The sequence below is a fragment of the Martes martes genome (genome assembly GCF_963455335.1).
Source record: "Martes martes genome assembly, chromosome: 2".
NCBI lineage: Eukaryota > Metazoa > Chordata > Mammalia > Carnivora > Mustelidae > Martes > Martes martes.
Genome location: NC_137889.1, coordinates 34547574 through 34569235, shown reverse-complemented (window position 1 = coordinate 34569235; position 21662 = coordinate 34547574). Strand labels below are relative to the sequence as shown.

Genomic DNA, 21662 nt, shown 5'->3' with positions numbered 1-21662 from the left:
GGAAGGGAGACTGGGCAGATTATCCTGGGAAAGAGAATCAAACCCCAGGAACAAACTTGAGTAAATATTTTCTTTCTCTGGACGTTGGTCCAGGTTTTATCGTGCAGAGTGCAGCATAAAGTCAAGAGACACCCAAAATCTGTCCAAAGTCTGCAGACTTACATGGAGCTCTTCTCTAATAACTGCTGAATATTAAGAGAACATTGATTTGAAGGGGGATGCACACCACTAGCCTGCCCAGTCACCCTGGCCTTGGCTGGAGGCATTTGGAGGTCAGGTGTTATGAAGCCCAGGTAGACAGCAGAGAAGCAGCCACCCACAAGGCCTGGTGTCCTGCAAGAAACAATGAAAGGGAAGAAAAAGGAGGAAGCAGCACTGACTACAGTGTTAGGCATGGTGACTGCGCATTTTACAAACAAAAACTTACACAATTAAAAGGAGGATTAAAGAGGACACACAGACAGAATCTCCTGTCTTAAGGAATCTCCGAATGGGAAGCAGCAAGCAGTTTTGGTGAGCAACCAGACCATAAATCCTCCTCCCCATTCCCCACTAAAAAGACAAAACAAAACAAAAACAACAACAAAAAAAAATCCACCATCCCTGGTGCTTTCCACTGAACCACTGAGATTAAGAGTAAGTTCTATATGATGATGGCTACAAGCAATCAAGCAATTTTTTTAAAAAATGGCCAAAACTTTTTCGAAAAATATGCTCACTTTCACACAATTAATAAGCAGGATACCATTTTTCAACCCATCCAATTTGTAAAAATTAAAATATTGACGTACCCAGTAACAGCTGCTAGATAAGGGGGCCAGTAGGCACTCTCATACATTTTGTGGGTAAGTCTATTGTGGGATCTTTCAGAGTATTTAGCAATACCTATCAGAATCCAAAGTAAATAGATTCTTTAATTCATCAATGCCACTGCTAGGAATTTATTTTAATTATGCTCACCAAGGGGGCCATACACACATACGTACAAGGATGAAAATATTCACTGAAGGGTTGGTTCCTACACATTGATTTTGGGCAATTATAAGGTATCACAAAGGACTGAAAGATCACTAAATATGCAACATTATGCCAAAATACCACTGGGTGTTAAGTCAAAAAGTAGATCTGTATGTGCTAACAGGATAGGATCTCCAAGACACGTTTATATGGAAAAAGAAAGGGGAAGAACAGTGTTTGAAGAAACAGTTAAATGGTTATTGAATTTAAACATATAAAGACATAAAACTTATATTTTGAAGCTTAGAATCCTTTTTTAAGCACAAAAATTTCTTTTTACCCAAACTTAATCCCCTTTTACCCATTTCTCTTTTGTCTCCATTTCCCCAAAGGATTCCTATTTCCAACCCCAACTAGCTCCCCTCTCCTTCTCCTCCCAAGACAGAAGGGTGGAATTCATTGTAAAAGGCTATTTTTGAAGTGTCCTGAAATTTTTTTCTTTTTTTTTTTTTTAAAAGATTTTATTTATTTATTTGACAGAGAGAGATCAGAGTAGATAGAGAGGCAGGCAGAGAGAAAGGGAGAGAGGGAAGCAGGCTCCCTGCTGAGCAGAGAGCCCAATGTGGGACTCGATCCCAGGACCCTGAGATCATGACCTGAGCTGAAGGCAGCGGCTTAACCCACTGAGCCACCCAGGCGCCCCTGAAATTTTTTTCTTAATTACAGTATTGTTGTAACTGCTTGACTCTCTAGATATATTACTTTATTTAATTCTCACAACAATCCTGTGACCTATTTTTTTAATCCCATCTCACAGATGAAAAAATCATGGCTCAGAATGGTTAACACACACACACACACACACACACACACACACACACTCATGCACAAGGTTGCACAAAGGAAGGTGGAGGGAGAGAAGGGATGGCAGCTGGATTCTAGTTTGGAGCACAGGCAGGCCATGGCTCAATCACGTAGATAGTCCCCCAATTAATTCCAGAGCTATCTCCATTATCTAATTTCTCTTCATTCACGGGAAACTCCAAGTGGGATCACAAGCCAAGGAAGAAAGGGTCCGGGATGGGGGTTCAAATGCTATGGTGCAACACAAATATATTAATTATGGTATCAGATCCACTGAGGGGGGCATCTGAGAGTCAGGAAGCAGAGGGACAGTCTCTAGGAATAAAGTACGAGTGCTATGCGTCTGAGTGCTTAGAAGTGAGATGAAGAATTCATATGGCCATGTTGGGATATACATCTCAAATACAAGGAACTATTCCCATCTACTGCTCTAGTCTATCCTCACTGGTGGAGATAATCCCACAGTTGTACAATCTCCCATGTTGTAATATATCTTATAATTGGGAAACCTCAATCTATACAACTATAGAGTAGAACCCCTGGTTACCAAGACCCTGGCCTGAATTTCTGTAGTCGAGCCCAAAATGTGGGTCTTTGGTATTCAGGGCCACATAAAAGATATGCAAAAAATAACACAAACTTGGAAGGCCCAGCAATGACAGTGAAGTTTTATAAATGTACAACAGCAATTGACTATAAGCTGCAGTACTAAGATATTCTAAAGATCCAAACCAGATGTTCAATGTCACCACTCCCTAATTAATTTAAACCATATGCTTCATCAGGACTTGAAGCCCTAAAATCAAATCACAAAATATTTTCTAAGATAATAATCTAACCAACCATGAACAGGCCCTCATGACCTGCAGCATACACTGTACTAGGCATAAAGAGAACACAAAATAAGTGCATAGGGCTGATAATCCAGTTAAGGAAACAAGAGCCACACTCAAAGTCCCTTCAGAGAACAATCACGTGCTGAACAGCGAGGGGAAAAACTACCACCTTCTCATATGGTCGTCACATCACATGTTTTATACAGAAAACACCAGCACTGCTGGACTTATGACTTAAGGGAGTCAGTTTCTCATATCACCAACATCTCTTCCCTTTCTAAAGGAGTGATTCTTTCTTTGAATTTGCCTTCATACTCAGCAAAAGAAGAGAACTTTCTACAGCATTATATGAAATAATTATTTATTTTTAAAAGCTGACTAACTTGTGTTTTAAGAGAACCCTTTTTGGGGCGGGGGAGGAGAGATGCAGAAGGAGAGGAGAGGGAGAATCTTAAGCAGGTTCCATGCCCAGCACACTAGCCAGACATGGGACCCAATCCACAACCCTGAGATCATGACCTGAGCCAAAATCAAGAGGTGAACACTTAACTGACAGGTGCCCCTAAGAGAACCTTCATTACTGACTTAGATGCAAGCTGGGAGGAAGTGGGATGAACAAATACAGGGCATCTAAGGTATGGATTACAGGAGTGTTTAGGAAATCAGCTACTGGACTGATCTTAGCATTTCCTCAGAGAGGAAAGTAAACAGCTGTTCTCAGTGCTGGCTCAGAGCAGAATGGGTCAGAGCCCACAACTGATTTCCTAATGTGGCACTCATGTATTTGTTCTACTACTCCCCAGGGAACAGGCAGAAATAGGCCCCCAAATCACTTCAATTCCCCCCCAAACCCAAACTTAGTTCATATTCCTTTGGTAACAAGGTCAACAATCAATCCCCTGAAATGCAACTGACAGAGGAGGAGAAGTATAAACGATAAATTGCAGAGAGTGGTAGTGTTTTCCTAGAACTAAGAGTTTAGAACAAAAAATAAAATACTTCACTTATCTGATCCTCAAAACATTACCCAAATGGATCCTCAAATCAACCCTGTGAAAAAGGCACAGCAGGGCTTATTAATTCCACTTAAAAATTAGACACTGTAGGTTAACAAGTTAGATAACTTAGATAATCTAAGTAGACAAATTCCTAGAAAGACACTAATTACTGAATCTGACTTAAGATGAAATGGAAAATCTGAATAGATCTAAAACACAGATAGAGACTGAATTGGTAAATTAAAAACTCCCCCACCACACACACACACACACACACACACACACACACACACACACAAGACTTGGATCAGATTGGTGAATTCTACCAAATATTTAAAGAATTAATATCGGGTGCTTGGTTGGCTCAGTTGGTTAAGCGTCTGCCTTTGGCTCAGGGCATGATCTCAGGGTCCTGGGATCAAGCCCTGCATCGGGCTCCCTGTTCAGCAGGGAATCTGCTTCTCCCTCTGCCCTTCTCCCAGCTCATGCTCTCTCTCTCTCTCAAATAAATAAAACCTTAAAAAAAAAAAGGGTTAATATCAATTCTTCACAAACTCTTGTGAAAAATATGAAGGGAAAAGACTTCCTAATTCATTCTATCAAGCCAGTATTACCCTGAAAACCAAACCCAAAGCTATCATGAGAGAAAGAAACTACAGACCAATATCTCCTATTGAAAATAGAAGCAAAAATCCTCAACAAAATACTATCAAACTGAATCCACCATCACATAAGAAAGATTACGCATCATAAACAGTGGGATTTATCCGAGGAATGCAAGGTTGGTTTAACATCTGAAAATCATCTAGGGTAATATACCATAGCAACAGAATGGAAGACAAAACCCACATGATCATCTCAATATATACAGAAAAATAATTTGACAAAATCCAACATCCTTTCATGACCAAAAACACCAAACAAACTATGCACAGAAGGGAACTTCCTCAACTTGATAAAGAACAGTCATGAAAATCTACAGCTAATGTCTTACTTAATGGTAAAAAGATTGATGCTTTCCCCTTAAGATCAAGAACAAGACAAGAATATCAGCTTTTGCTATTTCTTTTTTTTTTTTTTAAGATTTATTTATTTATTTGACAGACAGAGATCACAAGTAGGCAGAGAGGCAGGCAGAGAGATAGAGGAGGAGCAGGCTCCCTGCTGAGCAGAAAGCCTGACGTGGGGCTCGATCCCAGGACCCTGGGATCATGACCTGAGCCAAAGGCAGAGGCTTTAACCCACTGAGCCACCCAGGCGCCCCCAGCTCTTGCTATTTCTATTCAAAATTGTACGAGAAGTCCTAGCTGGTCAGTTAGGCAAGGATAAGAAATTAAAGGCATCTAGGTTGGAAAGGAAAAAGTAAAAACTGCCTCTGTTTGCAGATGAAATGTGCAACTATAATAACTAATAAATGAATTGAGCAAATTTGCAAAACACAAGATCAATGTGCAAAAATCAATTGTATTTTTATACACATGCAATAAAAAAATCCAAAAAAGAAATTAAAAAAACAATTCTATTTATCATAGTACCAAAAAGAATAAAACACTTAAAAATAACAGAAGGGCAAGACTTGTATTCTAAAAACTATAAAACATCATTTGAAGAAATTAAAAATATTAATAATAGAAAGACATCCTATATTCATGGATTGGAAAATTTGATACTGTTAACATGACAGTATTCCCCAAATTTATCTACAGATTGAATATAATCTGTATGAAAACCCCAACTGGCTTCTTTGCAAAAATTAATAAGATGATCCTAAAATTCAACATGTGAAGAACCCAGAATAACTAAAACAATCAAAAAAACAAAGTTGGAGGACTCTTATTTCCTGATTTCAAAACTTACTACAAAGCTACCATAATCAAGACAGTGTAGGATAAACATAAGGAAAGGCATATAGATCAATAAAACAATTAACAGTTCAGAATCCAACCCTTACATCTATGATCAATTGACTTCTGACAAGGTTTGTACAAGGGCACAAAATTAATTCAAACAGTCTTTAACAAATGATGCTGGGACAACCAGTTGGACATCTACATGCAAAAGAAAGAAGTTGCACCATCTCCTCACAGCATATATAAAAATTAACTCAGAATCAATCACAGACCTAAATGTAGGAGCTCAAACTATAAACTCTTAGAAGAAAACATAGGAATAAATCTTTGTGACTATGGGTTAAAAGGCAAAGCGTTCTTGGACATTTTGTCAAGGGACAAAAGAAAAAGTAGGAAACCCAACTTCATCAAAATTAAAAACTTTTACACATCAAATGATGCCATCAAAAAAGTGAAGAGGGGCACCTGGGTGGCTTAGTGGGTTAAGCCTCTGCCTTTGGCTCAGGTCATGGTCTCAGGGTCCTGGGATGAGCCCCATGTTGGGCTCTCTGCTCAGCAGAGAGCCTGCTTCCCCCTCTCTCTCTGCCTGCTGCTCTGTCTACTTGTAATCTCTCTGTGTCAAATAAAAATATAATCTCTTAAAAAAAAAAAAAGTGAAAAGAGGGGCTCCTGGGAGGCTCAGTCAGTTAAGTGCCCAACTCTTATTTCAGCTCGGGTCCTGAGATCACTCAGTGTTGGGCATGGAGCCTGCTTAAGATTTTCTCTCTCCCTCTCCTTCTGCCCTCCACCCCCCAAAAAAGCGAAAAGACAACCCCCAGAATGGGAGGAAATATTTACAATCACATATCTAATAGGGGACTCTGAAATACTCTTACAACTCAATATAAAAAGATAAATAACCCAGTTAAAAAGTAGGCAAAGAATCTGTATAAACATTTTGCTAAAGAAGATACACAAACAGCCAACGAGTACAGAAAAGATGCTCAACACTGTCAGATATTAGGGAAATGCAAATCAAAACCAGGAGATGTCACTTATCATACCTACTAAGATGGCTAAAATCAAGCAGACAGATAACAAGTGTTGCTGAGGATGTGGAGAAACTGAAACCCTCATGCACTCTTGGTAGGAATGTAAAATGGTGCAGCCACTTTGGGATAAAGTTTGACAGTTACTCAAAGTGTTAGAAATAGAGTTAACATATGACCCAGCAATTCCACTAGATACCTACCCAAGAGAAATGAAAACACATGTCCACACATAAACCTGAACAGGAAGTGTTTGTAGCAGCATGAATCATAATAGCCCCAAAGTGGAAATAACCCTAATGTCTATCAACTGAACAAAATACGGCATATCCATGTAGGAGTACTAACTGACAATAAAAACGAATGAAGTACTGATACATGCTACAACATGGACACGAACAGAGGCAGTCACAAAAGACTACAGACTGTATAGTTCTAGTTATATAAAATGTCCAGAATAAGCAACTCTACTGAGACACAAATTAGAGTACCAGATGCCTAGGACTAGAGGTGGAATGGCAAAGGAATGTTAATGGGTTCAGAGTTTCTTTGGGGGTGATGAAATGTCCTAAAAATTGGAGGGAGGCAATAGTTGTACAACTCTGTTAATATACTAAATACTAAAAACATCATTGAATCCTAGACCCTTAAAATGGGTGAATTGTATGGCATGTGAATTAGAGCTCAATAAAACTGTTAAAAAATAAAAAAGGGATATGGCTCAAAGGCTCAGCGCGGGAGCACTGTCCTCCAATTCCTACTAAAATGTTCTACTACACCACAGACTTACATTTCAGAAAATGCTTTAAATAGTCTCTTATATATATCACTTGTAGGGACAGGTATTTCAGAAAGGTGTAGGTCTCACCATCACATCAATTTGGGATTTTAAATTTCTCTTGAGGAAGCCTATAATGTGCTAGATAGAGTCTATTTACAGAAAAAGGTGAAAAAAATGACATCACTCCTCTCTCCTACAACAGATACAGAGAATTTAAGAACCAGCCTAGAGGCAGGACAATGAGCAAGCTCAAAGCTTTGTTCTTGTTTGGGGAGGAGAAGTTGTTTTTTTCAATGCTAATTTTTAACTTTTGACTTCTGTCAAGACCTCCCTCACACATTCCCTTGTTAAAACTATCTCTTTGCTGCTAAAACTCCTGGAGAAGCCCAGGAGGCCAAGAAGCCTGGGAAACAGAAGCCGGCTAGCTTCCTCCAGACCACGCTCGGTGGAGGTCTTAGGCCTTAGTCCCCACAGCGGAACCAGAGCACCCGAAGCAGAGCTGATATTCCATCGGTGCCCCCCCATGCGGGGCCAGTGTGTGACACATAAAGGACTTCCTTCTCAACTGATTATCTTTTACATACAGAAAAAATACATGTAAGTAGTGGTAAAGCTGTGCAGCTCTAAACCAACAGCTGTAAAGGATTAAAATTTGTTCTTCATTTGACCCTTTCCCTTTGAAGAGCTCTCCTCCCTCAAATGTATGGCTTGGTTTTGCCCTCCCGCCCCCACCTCCCCTGTTTGAATCCCAGCTTTAGGAGGGAAATAAGTGTGATTCTGGCACTTGTGCCAACCCCTTCCTGCTAAAGTGATCTGACCTGAGGAGACTGTTAATAAGGTACATATTAGCATTTAGGCATGTGTCCAAAATTCAAAGGTTGTTTTTTTTTTCAACTTTACATCTGAATTCCCAGTCAGTCCCTCTGATTACTCCAAAGCTGAAATGTATTTTATTTTTTTAAAGATTTTATTTATTTATTTATTTGACAGACAGAGATCACAAGTAGGCAGAGAGGCAGGCAGAGAGAGAGGAGAAAGCAGGCTCTCCGCGGAGCGGAGAGCCCGATGGGAGGCTCGATCCCAGGACCCTAGGATCATGACCTGAGCCAAAGGCAGAGGCTTTAACCCACTGAGCCACCCAGGCGCCCCTGAAATGTATTTTATATATGTACACTCTTAGTCACTTAGTCAAGGGCACAAGCCTTAAAATGGAGTAGAAGTGGACACAATCTATATTGCCTGCGGGAGGGACAACAGTACAAGCAGGCCTTTTCCAGGAACGCTGGGTAGAACCTCAGCGTATAGGCTGTAGAACTCACATTCCCCTGACAACCACTGGGGCCCCAGGTCACCCAGAAGCATGAGAATAAGGAGGGGATTCCAAGTGAGTGAGTCAAGGCAGGAAAATGCAGAACATCCTCTTAGCTATGCCATAATTTTAAGATGTCACTACTTAAAGCAAAAAAACATCAACACCCAACACCCTCTCCATATCCACACCCACCCCTGACCAAACCCAGGCAGCAACAAACAAACTGTCCAAACTTCCTCTTCCCCACCCTCCAGAAAAAATAAAAAAAATAAAAAAAATAAAATTACCAAGTAAAACACTACCCAGGCGCTGGAGAAGGGGGCAGGGGCAAGTTTAGTAGTTTTTTGCAAGAGACAAGGCGCCAGATGCCATTTCTCCTGAGATAAGCTTCTAACTCCTGACGAGGCTTACTGCAAAATATGACTCCATAGTTAAAGAATAATCTGGAAAGCCACTTAATAAGCTGAAAAAGCTTATACTACGGATAAAGAAAATATTTCAAATCTCCAAACCAGCTTGTTATGCTGTTTTACTTAAAGAGATCCAAACTCTACTCTGAAGGCCAAGATCACAATTTCGTAAGAGGGAGGGGCCCATCAAGCATGAGTGTCTGACCACCAGGCAGCCAAACCTTCCCAGAAACCCATCCAACAATGAATATGTCTTCTCTTCTCGCTCCTGAGATGCCCTGGAGTTTCAGAGCCATCTAGATTTGTTCAAGGTTACATTTCAAATACATTAGAAATCCCCCACCACAGACAGAAACTGTGGAAGGCCCTCCCTGGAGGACTTTTCCTCCACCCTCAACCCCTGCAGCAGGAGGAGCAGAGAGAAAGAGCACGTGCTAACAGATGGGACTCCTCTGAGAGATGTGAAATTGTGTAACTTCACCCCATTGCTGCCAAACAACCAGAATGTACATCTCTTCAGAAATAATTACTGGAGAATTCAAAATACCAACTGCCTCTCTCACAAAGTAGCAACCACCCACACAGGAGCTGGGAGCTGATGCAGGATAAAGGAAAAGAGAGAGGAGCCTCCAGACAGAGCAACAGCAGCCAATTCACCAGGCACATCAGATGCCTCCACAACAGGTCAGGGACCCTGGCTGAAGACCATGTTATTTCTCTTGTCTCTTCTGCTCCTGCAGTCTAAGAAAAGGGGCAAAAGGAAGGGGTGGGTAAAGTAGCCAAGAGGCCCCAGGGGAAGAGAATAATAAAAAAGTTTGAAGTCTTTGAAATCATACCGTTTAGTTTAAGTTTTTTTTAAGAAATAGAAAAGAGTCTTATGCTAGTCAGCCTCCAAGATGGCCCTCAGTGAGGGTGCCATTTACCAGGGGAGATGAATCCCATCTCTTGGCAATCATGCTGTTGGACTGACCCGTGGAACCAATAAGATATTGTGGAAATAACTGTGACTTCTGAGGCTAAGTCATAAAAGACATTACAATTCCCATCTTGCTCTTGGATCACTCACTCTGCGGCTAGTCAGCTGCCATGCCGGAAGAACATTCAAGCAACCTCATAGACAGAGAGGTCTGTGCACATGATAAAGAACTTGCCAGGCAGGAGTGAGCTACCTGAGGATAAGTCCTTCCAGCCCCAGTCAAGCTCTTAGATGACTGCAGTCCCAGCCAACACTGTGCCTTCTCACAAGGAACTAAGCCAGACCACCCAGCTAAGCTGCTCCCCAGATTTCAGGCATATGAAAACTACGTGAAATAATATTTATTGTTCTAAGCTGCTAATAAGTTTTGGAGTAATTTGTTATGCAGCAATAGATAACTAATACAGGCCTCTTAGAAACTCCTCTTTCTATCCCAAAATAGGTATAGAGTCCCAGGAGGCTGCAAACATCTCTGTGCATGTACCTCTTCTCACCCACACACAACTCACAGGTGGAGAGAGAAACCAAAAGCTACTAGTGAATATGTCCCCTTCCTCTTAATTTCTCACTGAGAGCTGAAGCGAAGCATTAAGCGTGCAAAATGTTTTCAACAGAGCTGCTTACCTGGTAACACTTTTTTTCTTTCCTGTTGCTGGCTCTGTGTCTAAATTTTGCTACTAACTTCTGATATTCAAAATTCCTGAAGTACATTTTTTTATTTCACTTATTATACGTGCCAAATTAATAAATGTGGAATATATATCCCCAATTGAACTTTTTTTTTAAAGTTACTTTCACTTAACAGGATACTTTTAAAGCATGTTCTCTCCCCATCATACACTCTTGTCCTGGCAACATTTTAAGAACCTTTATTTCCTCTGATAAGCTTTCTCTTTAATCAATGAAGAGAGAGAATCACAGATGCCCTGGGGAGATAAGCTGTATAGTATGTCCCATAAAGCTCTCGAGGTGCAATCTTAAAAGTTGAATTTAAGACCCCACTCTACAATGAGCAGTAAAGACACTAGCCTTGATTTCCCAGTCTTTAGAATGGAGATCACATGCATCCTATCTCATAGCATCAATGTTCTAAATATCAAGTAAGATGCTGAAAAGAAAAAAAAAAAAATAGCCTACTTGCTTCCAATCCACTCAATATCAGCTGACACAGAAAGCCAGGTGGTCTGCTAGGGGAGAGTCTTATGGTGGGAAAGCTGGAGATCAACAAGATACTGTTATATTTCTGGCAATGACATGGGAAAGAGTGTACCTGGCCTGGCTAGGAAAATATGTTTATCTGCCAAACAGAACTGCCAGGTTACATTTTTTCATTTGTGAAATAATGAAATACCCACTTGGCCATTAACAATCTAACCCCTGGAGATCTGATCAGGTTTGTGGAAACTCATAAAATTAGGTTCACATACAAGCAAAGGTGAGGGTGAGATCGGAACTTACAAGCAACAATCCCTTCCTAGACCCAATGCTAACAGTTTTCAGGCAGTTCGGCAACCCTCATTTATCACATCCCCACCAAAACGGCTGTTTTGTTTTGGGGAGATAAACCAGGATCTTCCATTACTGACCTGAGGTTAGGAGATTGCAACGAACTGGTTTATGCTGCCAGGACTTCCTACGAAGGGTGTTACTCCCCACTTGAAAAAGACACTACAAGTACTCTTTCACCTAAATGTTTAAATGACTTTAAACCACATCCATTTCTTTTTAAGTGGAACATTTAATGGCAGCAACACCATTTTGGAAGGGTTGTCCCCAGCCGGACACGTACACCCAATGCCTTCAACCACCACAAATTGTCAAAGTAAGCTAGCTCACTTTGTTTGACGCTCTGGTAAGCCCCAAACCGGGGAGTACAAGTCTGAAATGAGTTTAATCCTTACAACATTTCTCAAGAAGATCTTGAATTCACTGTTCATTTTGAAAGAAAAATACTTTGTAGTTATTAAAATGTTTACTTTTAGCACGCAGACTTTTCCCCACCCCTAAGTTTTTTTTTTCCCCAAGAAAACTTTCTCTTTGGGCAGAACACCATACAGAAGCTCTACATGGCTCATTACACTGATATAAATAAAGCAACAAAGAAACACGGCCCTGATCCCTAAAAACATATCTGGGGAGAAAAAAAAAGAATTGCACCATGCTGCTGAAGTTTTCAAGCTTTAAACATCTTACAGGACTATAATATAAAAATTTAAATTCAACTGTGAAAGAGCCAATTACATCAAAAAATAAAAAATAAAAATAAAAAAGATTGGGATGGTTTCAGGTATTGTTGAAGGAGCCATGGGGTTGAACTATTAGACTAGGTAACATTAAGGGTCCTTATTAGTCCCATTATTTCTAGGAAATTCTACTAAAGCCATCCCTGTGGTAGGGGAGAGGATGTTAAACTAAATTCTTAGGAGAGCCATACTCATGGATTCGACTGGAACACTTCAATAAATACTTAATGAAAAATGTCTGAATACTATTTTCTTATACATGTAACCCAAAGCCTTAGAATCAAAAACCTAAGGTTCACATTTTAACAAGATTTGCATTCTAGATCTTAATATATGCATAGTCTGAAACAATCCAATAAACATACCATTTCACCCTACAATATATACTAACAATATACCACATCACCCATCAAATAAATTCTGAAACACCCAATTAAAACCATTAAATGAAATTAAAACCATAAATTAAAACAATTAAGAAACACTTAAAGGGTAAAAATTTAAGATCTATATATTTGTACTTGTATTAAATGATTCCCAAACTCTATTCATTCTTTCCTAATTTCCTTTATTCATAACTCCTTGGATCTTTTAGTTAATTGAAAATCAGGTACACGGACAGACCAATGACATCTGTGTTTTGCAAGGGAGGCTAATAGCCAGCCAGCCTAAACCAGTCTTACCCTAAAGCCTTACCTGACCATACAGGCCCACACTAATGGCACCTGGCACCATGCTTCATCATTAATTAATCATGGATAGCCTTGCCGCTTTCCTTTTATTTAAGATTTTATTTATTTATTTGACAGGGATAGCACCAGAGAGGGAACATAAGCAGGGGAGTGGGAAAGGAAGAAGCAGGATTTCCCATGAGCAGGGAACCTGATGGGGGTAGATCCCAGGACTCTGAGATGATGACCTAAGGTAGAAGCTTAACAACTGAGCCACCCAGGCACCTGCCTTGCTGCTTTCTTTATAAAATTATCCCAAATTACTTAGGCTTTAGATTTTTACCAAAATTGTCTTAAGTGTGGATCTAGGTCAGCAAACACTTTTGTCAAGAGCCAAACAGTTAATATTTTAGGCTTTTGCAGGCCGTTCTCTGTTCCAAGTACTCAATCTTGCTATTTCAGGGGCTCCTGGCTGGGTCAATAGATAGAGCATATTGACTGAATCTCAGGATTGTGAGTTCGAGCTCCACAGTGGTTGTGGAGCCTACCTAAAGACAAACAGAAACACCTTGCTAATTTAGTGTAAAAACAGCCATATGAGACAACACCTAAACGAGCAAGTGTGGCTGCATTCCCATAACACTTTATTTATGGGCCCTAAAATTTGAATTTCATATAATTTTCACACAGCACAATTTTTTTCAACCATTTAAAAATGTAAAAATAATTCTCAGCTCCCAGGCATAACAATAATTGGCCACAGCAGGAAGCAGGCCACATTTGGTCTATGAGCCACAGCCTGATTCCTGATCTAGACCACCAAAGTGTGTCAACAAACAACTTCACATTCCCCCCAGGCCTCCAGCAGTAAATATCAGCAGATTGATCCTGTTTATCTTTCCTTCTATTCAGGAGAACTATCCTATGTCTTTGAAATACTGAGGCATCTAATTAACACATCAAACAGGGCAGATTTAACTAGTTGTTCCAAGGGCATATGAGAGCTTCAGCATGAATTAAGATTTTCCTTCTCAAAAAAAGGTAACAACCTATAAATGAAGGTCTGTGTGGTGTGGTAAGGAGACTTCTAGTAGCAGAGGTCATTCACTTTTAAAATCTAAAATGATGGACAAAACCACAGTCCACCAAAAAAGGCGGGGGGTGGGGGGATGAACCTGAGATTGAACCTTCTTCAGAAGTCCTCCCACAGGTGATGTCTCCTCACTGATACAACCCCAGGCAAAGAGAAGGAACAGTAATAGCAGCAGCTTAAACAGTCTTTGTTGGGGAGGAAGATAGATAGAAAACACAGAATTACCACCCCATATATTACAGCCACTACTCTAGTATTTTCAAGGAATCTCTTTGGTTCAAGTTTTATTTTAGCAGTTAGTCTGAAACCAGCTTCTATCTGTGGCTTAAAAAATCCCCACAACGTCATCTACCTTTTAATTCCTAGAATGGCATATAACTGTCTCCAGAAGCATTATACAGAGTTCAGATACTGTAAGTTCCCCCCCAAAAACTTCCAATAAAAAGAAAATTAGGGGCGCCTGGGTGGCTCAGTGGGTTAAAGCCTCTGCCTTCAGCTCAGGTCATGATCCCAGGGGCCTGGGATCCAGCCCTGCATCGGGCTCTCTGCTCAGCAGGGAGCCTGCTTCCCCCTCTCTCTCTGCCTGCCTCTCTGCCTACTTGTGATCTCTGTCAAATAAATAAATAAAATCTTAAAAAATAAAAAAAGAAAAAAGAAAAAGAAAATTAACTTCAAATAGATGTAGAAAATCAACTTCAAATGTTTCCCTGTGTTCAAAGAATCAGATGGAGTTTGGTGGGCCACGGGTGTGGGATACAGGACACAGCCCATACATTGGAGGACCATTATATATAGAAAACCAGGATCTTTTACATATGTGAACTTCAATCCCTGACTAACAACTCATAAATCACCCCTCCAGAAGATATAGTCTTATATAAACTACCTGCTGCCCTACCACGTCCTGAAACCACAGAAATATGAAAGACTACGTCCTAAAACCACAGAAATATGAAAGACTAACTTTATCAGGAGCCAAACAATTAACAATTTCAGGAGAAAGAGGACCATCCAAGCCTAGAAATTAAGACTTCAACATGAAATAAGTCTCTAGGAATTTTTGTCCACTGATACCATTCCTGGTCAGACCTGTGCTTTGGTAGTATTTTTGTATTTACTGTGCATGTATAACAAGGCCATCAACAAGACTCTGGACTAGGCCTCCTTCTACAAGTTGGGCAGAAGTTCTCAAAGGAAGGATACTACCAGGCTAATATGCAATCATCCTATTACTTAAAGATCCTAAATTGAAAGTTTTCTTAATATGGAGTGGTAATTTCCCAGATTGTACACCCTTCCCCCACCCCCTGCCAAAGACATGGCCTTCAGTCACGATCTACTACTCCACAGGGCTTCCCTGGTCCAAGACTCTCTAAAAGAAAACCTTTCATAGAGAGTAAGAAATAGAGTATGAGCTAGAAGTTACCAAAACATATTAAAAAAAAAAAGTCAGTGCACAGGAAGGACCAAACAATTGGGTCTCTATGGCTCTGGGGGCCTGAGCCACACAGGCCTCTATGCAATTAGTGAAGAATTTGTCAAGATGAATCAGACTACCAGCTGACAGAATGGTGAGGAAGGGGCCGCCCAAGCTGAGGGCAATTCAAAGAGACTTTCAAATAGCTACTTAACATGTCTGGTGAGCATTATTTAAATTTGATGGGAAAGCTTCAGAATAGTTCTTTCCAGCTTTCAAATCTCCTTTCTGATCTGCCAATCTTAAGAGAGGAAAAGGGAAGCTATGAAGAAGTGCATCTTCTGTGCTGTAAAGCTCAGTGCCACACTCGAGTGCTCCAGTACATAAACTTGCCTGTTCCCATGCGGTCTCTTCCGAAAAGAATGGTGAAAAGCAACCGGGATGAGTTGAGGATATGGCTAAATTCTCAGCAGGGGAAGAGCAGTAGAAAGCTCCCGATTCAAAGCAAAATCAACTCACAAAAAGCAGGGATCATTTCACCAATAATTCCAGCTCCACAAAGAAGTCTATCACAAAGCATCTGACTTCCCTAAGCAACCTGTGAGGAAGTCACGAAGCCATAAAATACGGTAACTGCTAGAAAAAAAGTCATCATTAGGTCAAAAACTAGTTAAGAGAATAACTGAAAGCTGGCTCTATCCACCATCATAAGGTGACAGTGACAGACAATGGAAAAGAGAAAGCACTCAACAAGGACATATGTGCTAGAGTCCCTTCTTCAGACAGCAGCTACTTAGTCTTTGAAAAGGGATGTCAAAGCATGAAGTCTCTGCTCAAAGCCCTCTGCTGTGGGTTAAAATGTGTCCCTCAAAAAGATATGTTGAGGGGCACCTGGGTGGCTCAGTTGGTTAAGCGTCCAACTCTTGATTTCGGCTCAGGTCATAATCTCAGGGTGGTGAAATCAAACCCTGTGTGGAGCTCTGTGCTGGCATAGAGCCTGCTTAAGATTCTCTTTCTCCCTCTCCCTCTGTCCCTTCCCACCTCAAGCACTCGCTCTCTCTTTAAAAAAAAAAAAAAAAAAAAAAAAAAAAAAAAAAAAAAGGTATGTTGAGTTCCTAACTCCCCATACCTATGAATGTGACCTTATTTGGAAATAGTACTTTGCAGATGTAATCAAGTTAAGATGAGGTCATATAGGATTAGGAGGGCCCCTATATCCACTGACTGGTGTCCTTAAAAGAATGTCATGTGAAGGCACAGAAACACACAGCAAAAGCCTGTCATGTAATGGAAACAGAGACTAAAGTTATGCTGCCACAAGCCAAGGAACACCAAGAATTACTAGCAACCACCAGAAGCTAGAGGAGACAAGAAAGGATTCTTCCCTAGAACCTTTGGAAGGAACATGGCTCTGTGGCTCTGCTGACACCTTGTTTTGGACTTCCAGCCTCCAAATCTGTGAGAGAATACATTTCTGTCATTTTAAGCCATTACAAAATGTTCCAGACTTCCCTTTATCTGGCTAACTTCAGCCCCTACTGTTCCCTCCCTAGTCACTCCATTCAAGCCACGCTAGCCTCTTTCCTGGTCCTCAAAACCCTCCCACCACTGGGCCTCGCCCCATCCCAGGATGGTCCTGCTTCAGGCCTTTGCAGATACCATTCACTCTGCGGAAAGGGTTCTCTCCCCAAGAATCTGCAAGGCTGTCCCCTCAATCTCCCCTTAGGGCCCTGCTCAAGTTCCCTTATTGGCAAGGCTCCGCCTAATTACCCTTCAGCATCTCTATCCCCACTCCATACACCCTATTCTCCTTCCACTGCTTTATTTTTCTCCATAATACTTAAGACAAGCTGACATAAATATCTTGCTTAACCTTTAAAAGATCCATCTCCCTCCATAATGTTAGCTTAGTGACAGCAAGACTTTTTCACTGCTAAATCACAGCGCACTCTATTAAGTGGATAAACAGATTCTATCAGGACAGGTGAAATTTTACTCGAAACTGGCTGAGTGACAAGAAAGGTTTCTACTAATTAAATGGAACAACAGAAGCTTTTGTAGATGAAGGGCAGGCTCAAGGTTGAGCTCTGAGGGGGCTAGGAGACTATCTCTGTGCCAGGTTTTCTTAGGTAGACTGAGAAGCTCACCACCATTCCTGTGTAGATTGAGGGGAAAGGTGAACAATTTTAAAGATTCCTTTCTATCTAAATAAATCAACTCTAGGGGAGCCTGGGTAGCTCAGTGGGTTAAAGCCTCTGCCTTCGGCTCAGGTCATGATCCCAGGGTCCTGGGATGGAGCCCCGCATTGGGCTCTCTGCTCAGCAGGGAGCATACTTCCCTTCCTCTCTCTGCCTGCCTGTCTACTTGTAATCTCTGTCAAATAAATAAATAAAATCTTTATAAAAATAAATAAATAAATAAATAAATAAACTCTTACCTATAATTTTTGTCCCCAGCCACACACACACCCCTGGAGAGTGATTTAGCTTCAGAAATAGCCAAAGCCAATTTAAACATACCTCCCTCCACCTCTGCATTACTACACATATTTTTGGTTTTGGGGAGGCCGGGGGGAAGGGCGCAGCAGGAATATCTGATAATGATAATTTCATCTTGCAAATATACAAATATACAACTACTTTCATCTTGCAAATATACAAAGAAAGCCTCTGACCACCACATTCCTAAAAAGCAAACAAAACCATTTCAAATAAGCCAGGAGCTTTAAAACAACTTTCTTAGTAACTACTCAATCCAAAGCTTTTTAAATGGCCCGAAGTTAACACTCCTCCTTTCCTCATTTACATCTTCAAAACTTTAAACAAAAGAGGCAGAAAATGAAAGTCTTTCTTTACCTTGGGTTTTGGCCCCTGGTCCTGCCAATCCTAGGGATGAATCACAGGATTCCTTGAGAGGCGATCTGATTGGTGTTTCAGCTTCAGGGGTCTCAAAATTACCATCAGAATCCGAGCTGCCAAGGGGGAAAAATGAGGAATTACCACTTTCAACGGTATTTCCGACACCCTTTACAGTCTACATACGGACAGAGGCTAAAGTCCAGCATTTTTGCCTAACTTTACAACCCACTAGTCCCAGCAGGGACTGGCCTGTGGGAGCTCACCATGGGGTTTTCTTGCTGGGCCCTTCTGGGCCTTCTGCCTGGCATCCTGTCTCCCTGATATTCCTCCATCCTCCGGAGCTTTTCTCCATCACGATTTATTTCCGAGGTCATCCTTTCTTCTAATATCCCCCCCAAAACGCTTTCCAACAGACTCCTTTTCTAACAGGAACCCCTTCTCATAGCCTTAAAAAATTAAGATTGCCCCCTCCTCCTAAAAATTAAGTCAGCTCTCGCCACGATCCCTTTTTCTTAGGCAGGCCTCTACCTGTCTGGAACTCACTCGGCCCCAAGCTGAGAATACGGTCACCTGCCTTCCTCAGTCACTCGGTGACAGCTCAGCAAAGACCACCATTTCTCACCAGCTGCCAGGGGCCTGTCATCACGCGACCTTCTTTACCAAGGCTGCATTTTCGGGACACACAGGGACACCAGGAGGGCCTGGGAACGACTTCTTCCCCACAGGGAGGGCCCCAAGTTCTACGGGTGTGATCAGTGACAGTGTGTGTGTGTGTAGGGGCGGGGGCGCGGGGCTCAAAGCTTAAGAGAAAGTGACTGAAGCAGACCGGGATGCGCAAAGACTGCAGATGCCGGGTTAGGTTCCGAATCAAGCTCATACTGAAACGGGGGAAAGGTAACACCGGACAGAACATCCTGAACTTTCGAATGCACAGCGGGGACCCTGCTACGGGTAGGGACGCAGCATTGCGATGATAATGGTTACGCGGCTGAGCGACCACACACACGCACACAGAATGAGTCGCAGATGGATGGATGGCAGCACGTCTGCATCTCGGCAGGGATGCGTGTACTTGCCTGAAACTCAAGGATTTGGTCTCGGCTTGCGAGTCCTCCTCCTCGGGGTCGCCCTCTGGCCCTCCGGCCTCGTCCTCTCCGGCGCCCCCGCCGCGCACCGCGGACCACGTCCATTTCGCCCACTGCACTGGGGACAGGATCTGCCAAGGGCTGAACGCCATGAGCGCGGCTCCTCTGGCTCCAGCTCCTAGGAGTAGGGGAAGGGGGAGAGCCTTTTTTCCCTTTCAAAATGGAGGGAACGGGTGACAGACGCCTGTAAGCGTTTCCAGCGGAGGCGCGGATGTGGTTAAACGAGCGCCGTCGGGGGCCCGGGTGGAGCGCTTCCTCTCGGCCGGCAGGCAACGCCGCTTCCTCCTCGTCCTCCTTCTCGAACGGTGCGGCCGCGGCCACCCCCGCGCCGGCGACTCCCGCGGGGAAGATGCCTCTCCTGGGGCCTCCTCAGGGCCCGGCCCGCGGCGCCGGGCGGCTCGGGTCTCGGGGTCTCTGGCTCCCGCCTCCCGGCCGGCGGGGCGCGCATCAGCTGCCGCGGGAGCCGCGCCCCAGGAGCCGCCCCCTTGGACCGTACTATTAGCGCGCGCGGGCGGGGGCGGCGGCGGCGCCGGGCCTTTGAAGTCCTCGGCGCGCCCGCCCGATCCCCCCGCCGCGGCGCCACTCTGGTCGCGCCCGGACTGCGGGAAGGGGGCTGCCGGGCTGCGACTCTGGCGGGCAGAGCACCCAGGCGCCCCCAACAGCTCCGTCAGCTGCAGGAGCCGGGAAGATCCTTTCTCTGGGTCCGCGCACGCTGGACTTTTCCTCCTTCCCTTCTTATTTTTTCAACTTGCTACTGTGACTTAATGGCGTTGTAACATTGAACCGCACAAAAGTGAAGCCCCGTATTTAAAAACACACACACGCACACGCGCGCACACACACACAAACTTTGAGGCCGCTGTTGCCTGAGGTTTCTCTCTCTCCCTGACATGGACAGCGTGGAAGATTTCAGCCTGTTCACCTCCGACCCTGTCACTCCCAGGATTTGGAAATTCCTCAGCAACGCTACAAGAGTAGCCAAGCGCTGGAATTGTAGATGTTTTGTCCCTCCCCAAACCGCAGTCGTGGGCGCTCTGGGGCCAGGTCTCTGGTAAAGGGCGCTCATGACCCTGTGAAATTATAGCCTGGTCGGTTTCCCATTCTTCTTTTTTGAGGCTTTCTCTTCATAACTTCTAAGCCTCTGATTTCTGAGTTCGTCCGCTGCTTCCGAAGTATGCCAACAGGCCTTGTGAAGGCAGCCTTCAAAATAAAAACCCTCTTTATGTTGGAAGACAGAGGAAGATAGCAGAGCTCTCCTCGGATTTTCTTCATTTTCCATATAGGGATCGCTCGCCTCAGAATTTCCAGTGCACCAAGGAAGCCGGCTCCACAAACCACAAACACCAGGCTTCACCATCTCCTTGCCTGGGTAGGGCGTTTCTTGTACTATTGGAATTTCCCAGAGTTGCGGTGATACTGTGAGGCGACTTCGGCTTCTCACAGAGAGAGCAGCCCCAGAATTTAGGAACAAAGTCATGCTGAAACTGCAGGAGGCCGCCCATCTCCCCGGAAAGGGGTTGGCACTGGCGAGGAGTCATGACTGTATCACACATTCGATAACAAACACAGAAGCAAAAAGAAGGCAAGATAAGGCATGGCAAGTAGTCTTACATAACAGAAGGGCAGCGGTTTGCCTGAGGTCTAGATAAAAGGGTTGGGGGTGTCAGGGTGCCTTAGAATTCACCCAGCTCCTTCCCAGAGAGAAACACAACTGTCATGACTGTTCTAGAGACAACAACAATGGGAAGCAAGCAGGAGTCTTTTTTTTTCTTTTTGCGTCCACATGAAATACATCACAATGTTACCCAATTTTTTGTATTTTTAGGTTTATGGCTCACCATTTACACATTCGGGTTGTAAGGTCCCCTAGGTTCCTGGATTTCACACAAGTGTTCTGTTACCTGGAAATCATATTACCCCCTGTAAATCAGTAACAGGCATAACCTGGATCCTGTTCATTCTTCTTCCTGAATAGTTCTCAAATCTTTTCAATCCTCTGCATCTCCATTGTAACTAACATATAGATCCCACACTGTCCATTTTTCATAAGTTTACTGTAAAAGTCTTCCAACTGGTTCTACCTCTGAAGGTTTTCCCACCTGGGGTCACCCCACCTGACTGATAGGTGACTTAGGCTCTAGTCTTGCTGTTCCTGCTCCTCTTTACTCCCAGCCCTTTGTATTCCTTGCCATAAACAGTAGAGAATTGGTTCTGAACTTTTGA

At 42.8% G+C, this 21662-nt stretch overlaps 1 protein-coding gene across 14 annotated transcripts in view; it reads right to left on the bottom strand.

Moving 5' to 3' along the window:
• Positions 1 to 21662, bottom strand: part of TACC1 (transforming acidic coiled-coil containing protein 1) — a 110643-nt gene that overhangs the window by 36135 nt on the left and 52846 nt on the right. For 6 of the 14 annotated variants that reach the window (XM_080796553.1, XM_080796555.1, XM_080796556.1 and 3 more), the window contains exon 2: positions 18292 to 18407. The exons of 1 other annotated variant lie outside the window; for it this stretch is intronic. Coding sequence is in view for 9 of the 13 variants with exons in the window: in XM_080796549.1 (XP_080652675.1) it covers positions 18292 to 18407 (116 nt within the window). In the remaining 4 variants the exon portion in view is untranslated. Of the gene's footprint in view, positions 1 to 18291; positions 18408 to 19370; positions 19912 to 21662 lie in introns of those variants that run through there. 7 more of the 14 variants (XM_080796543.1, XM_080796550.1, XM_080796545.1 and 4 more) reach the window with 5 other exon arrangements.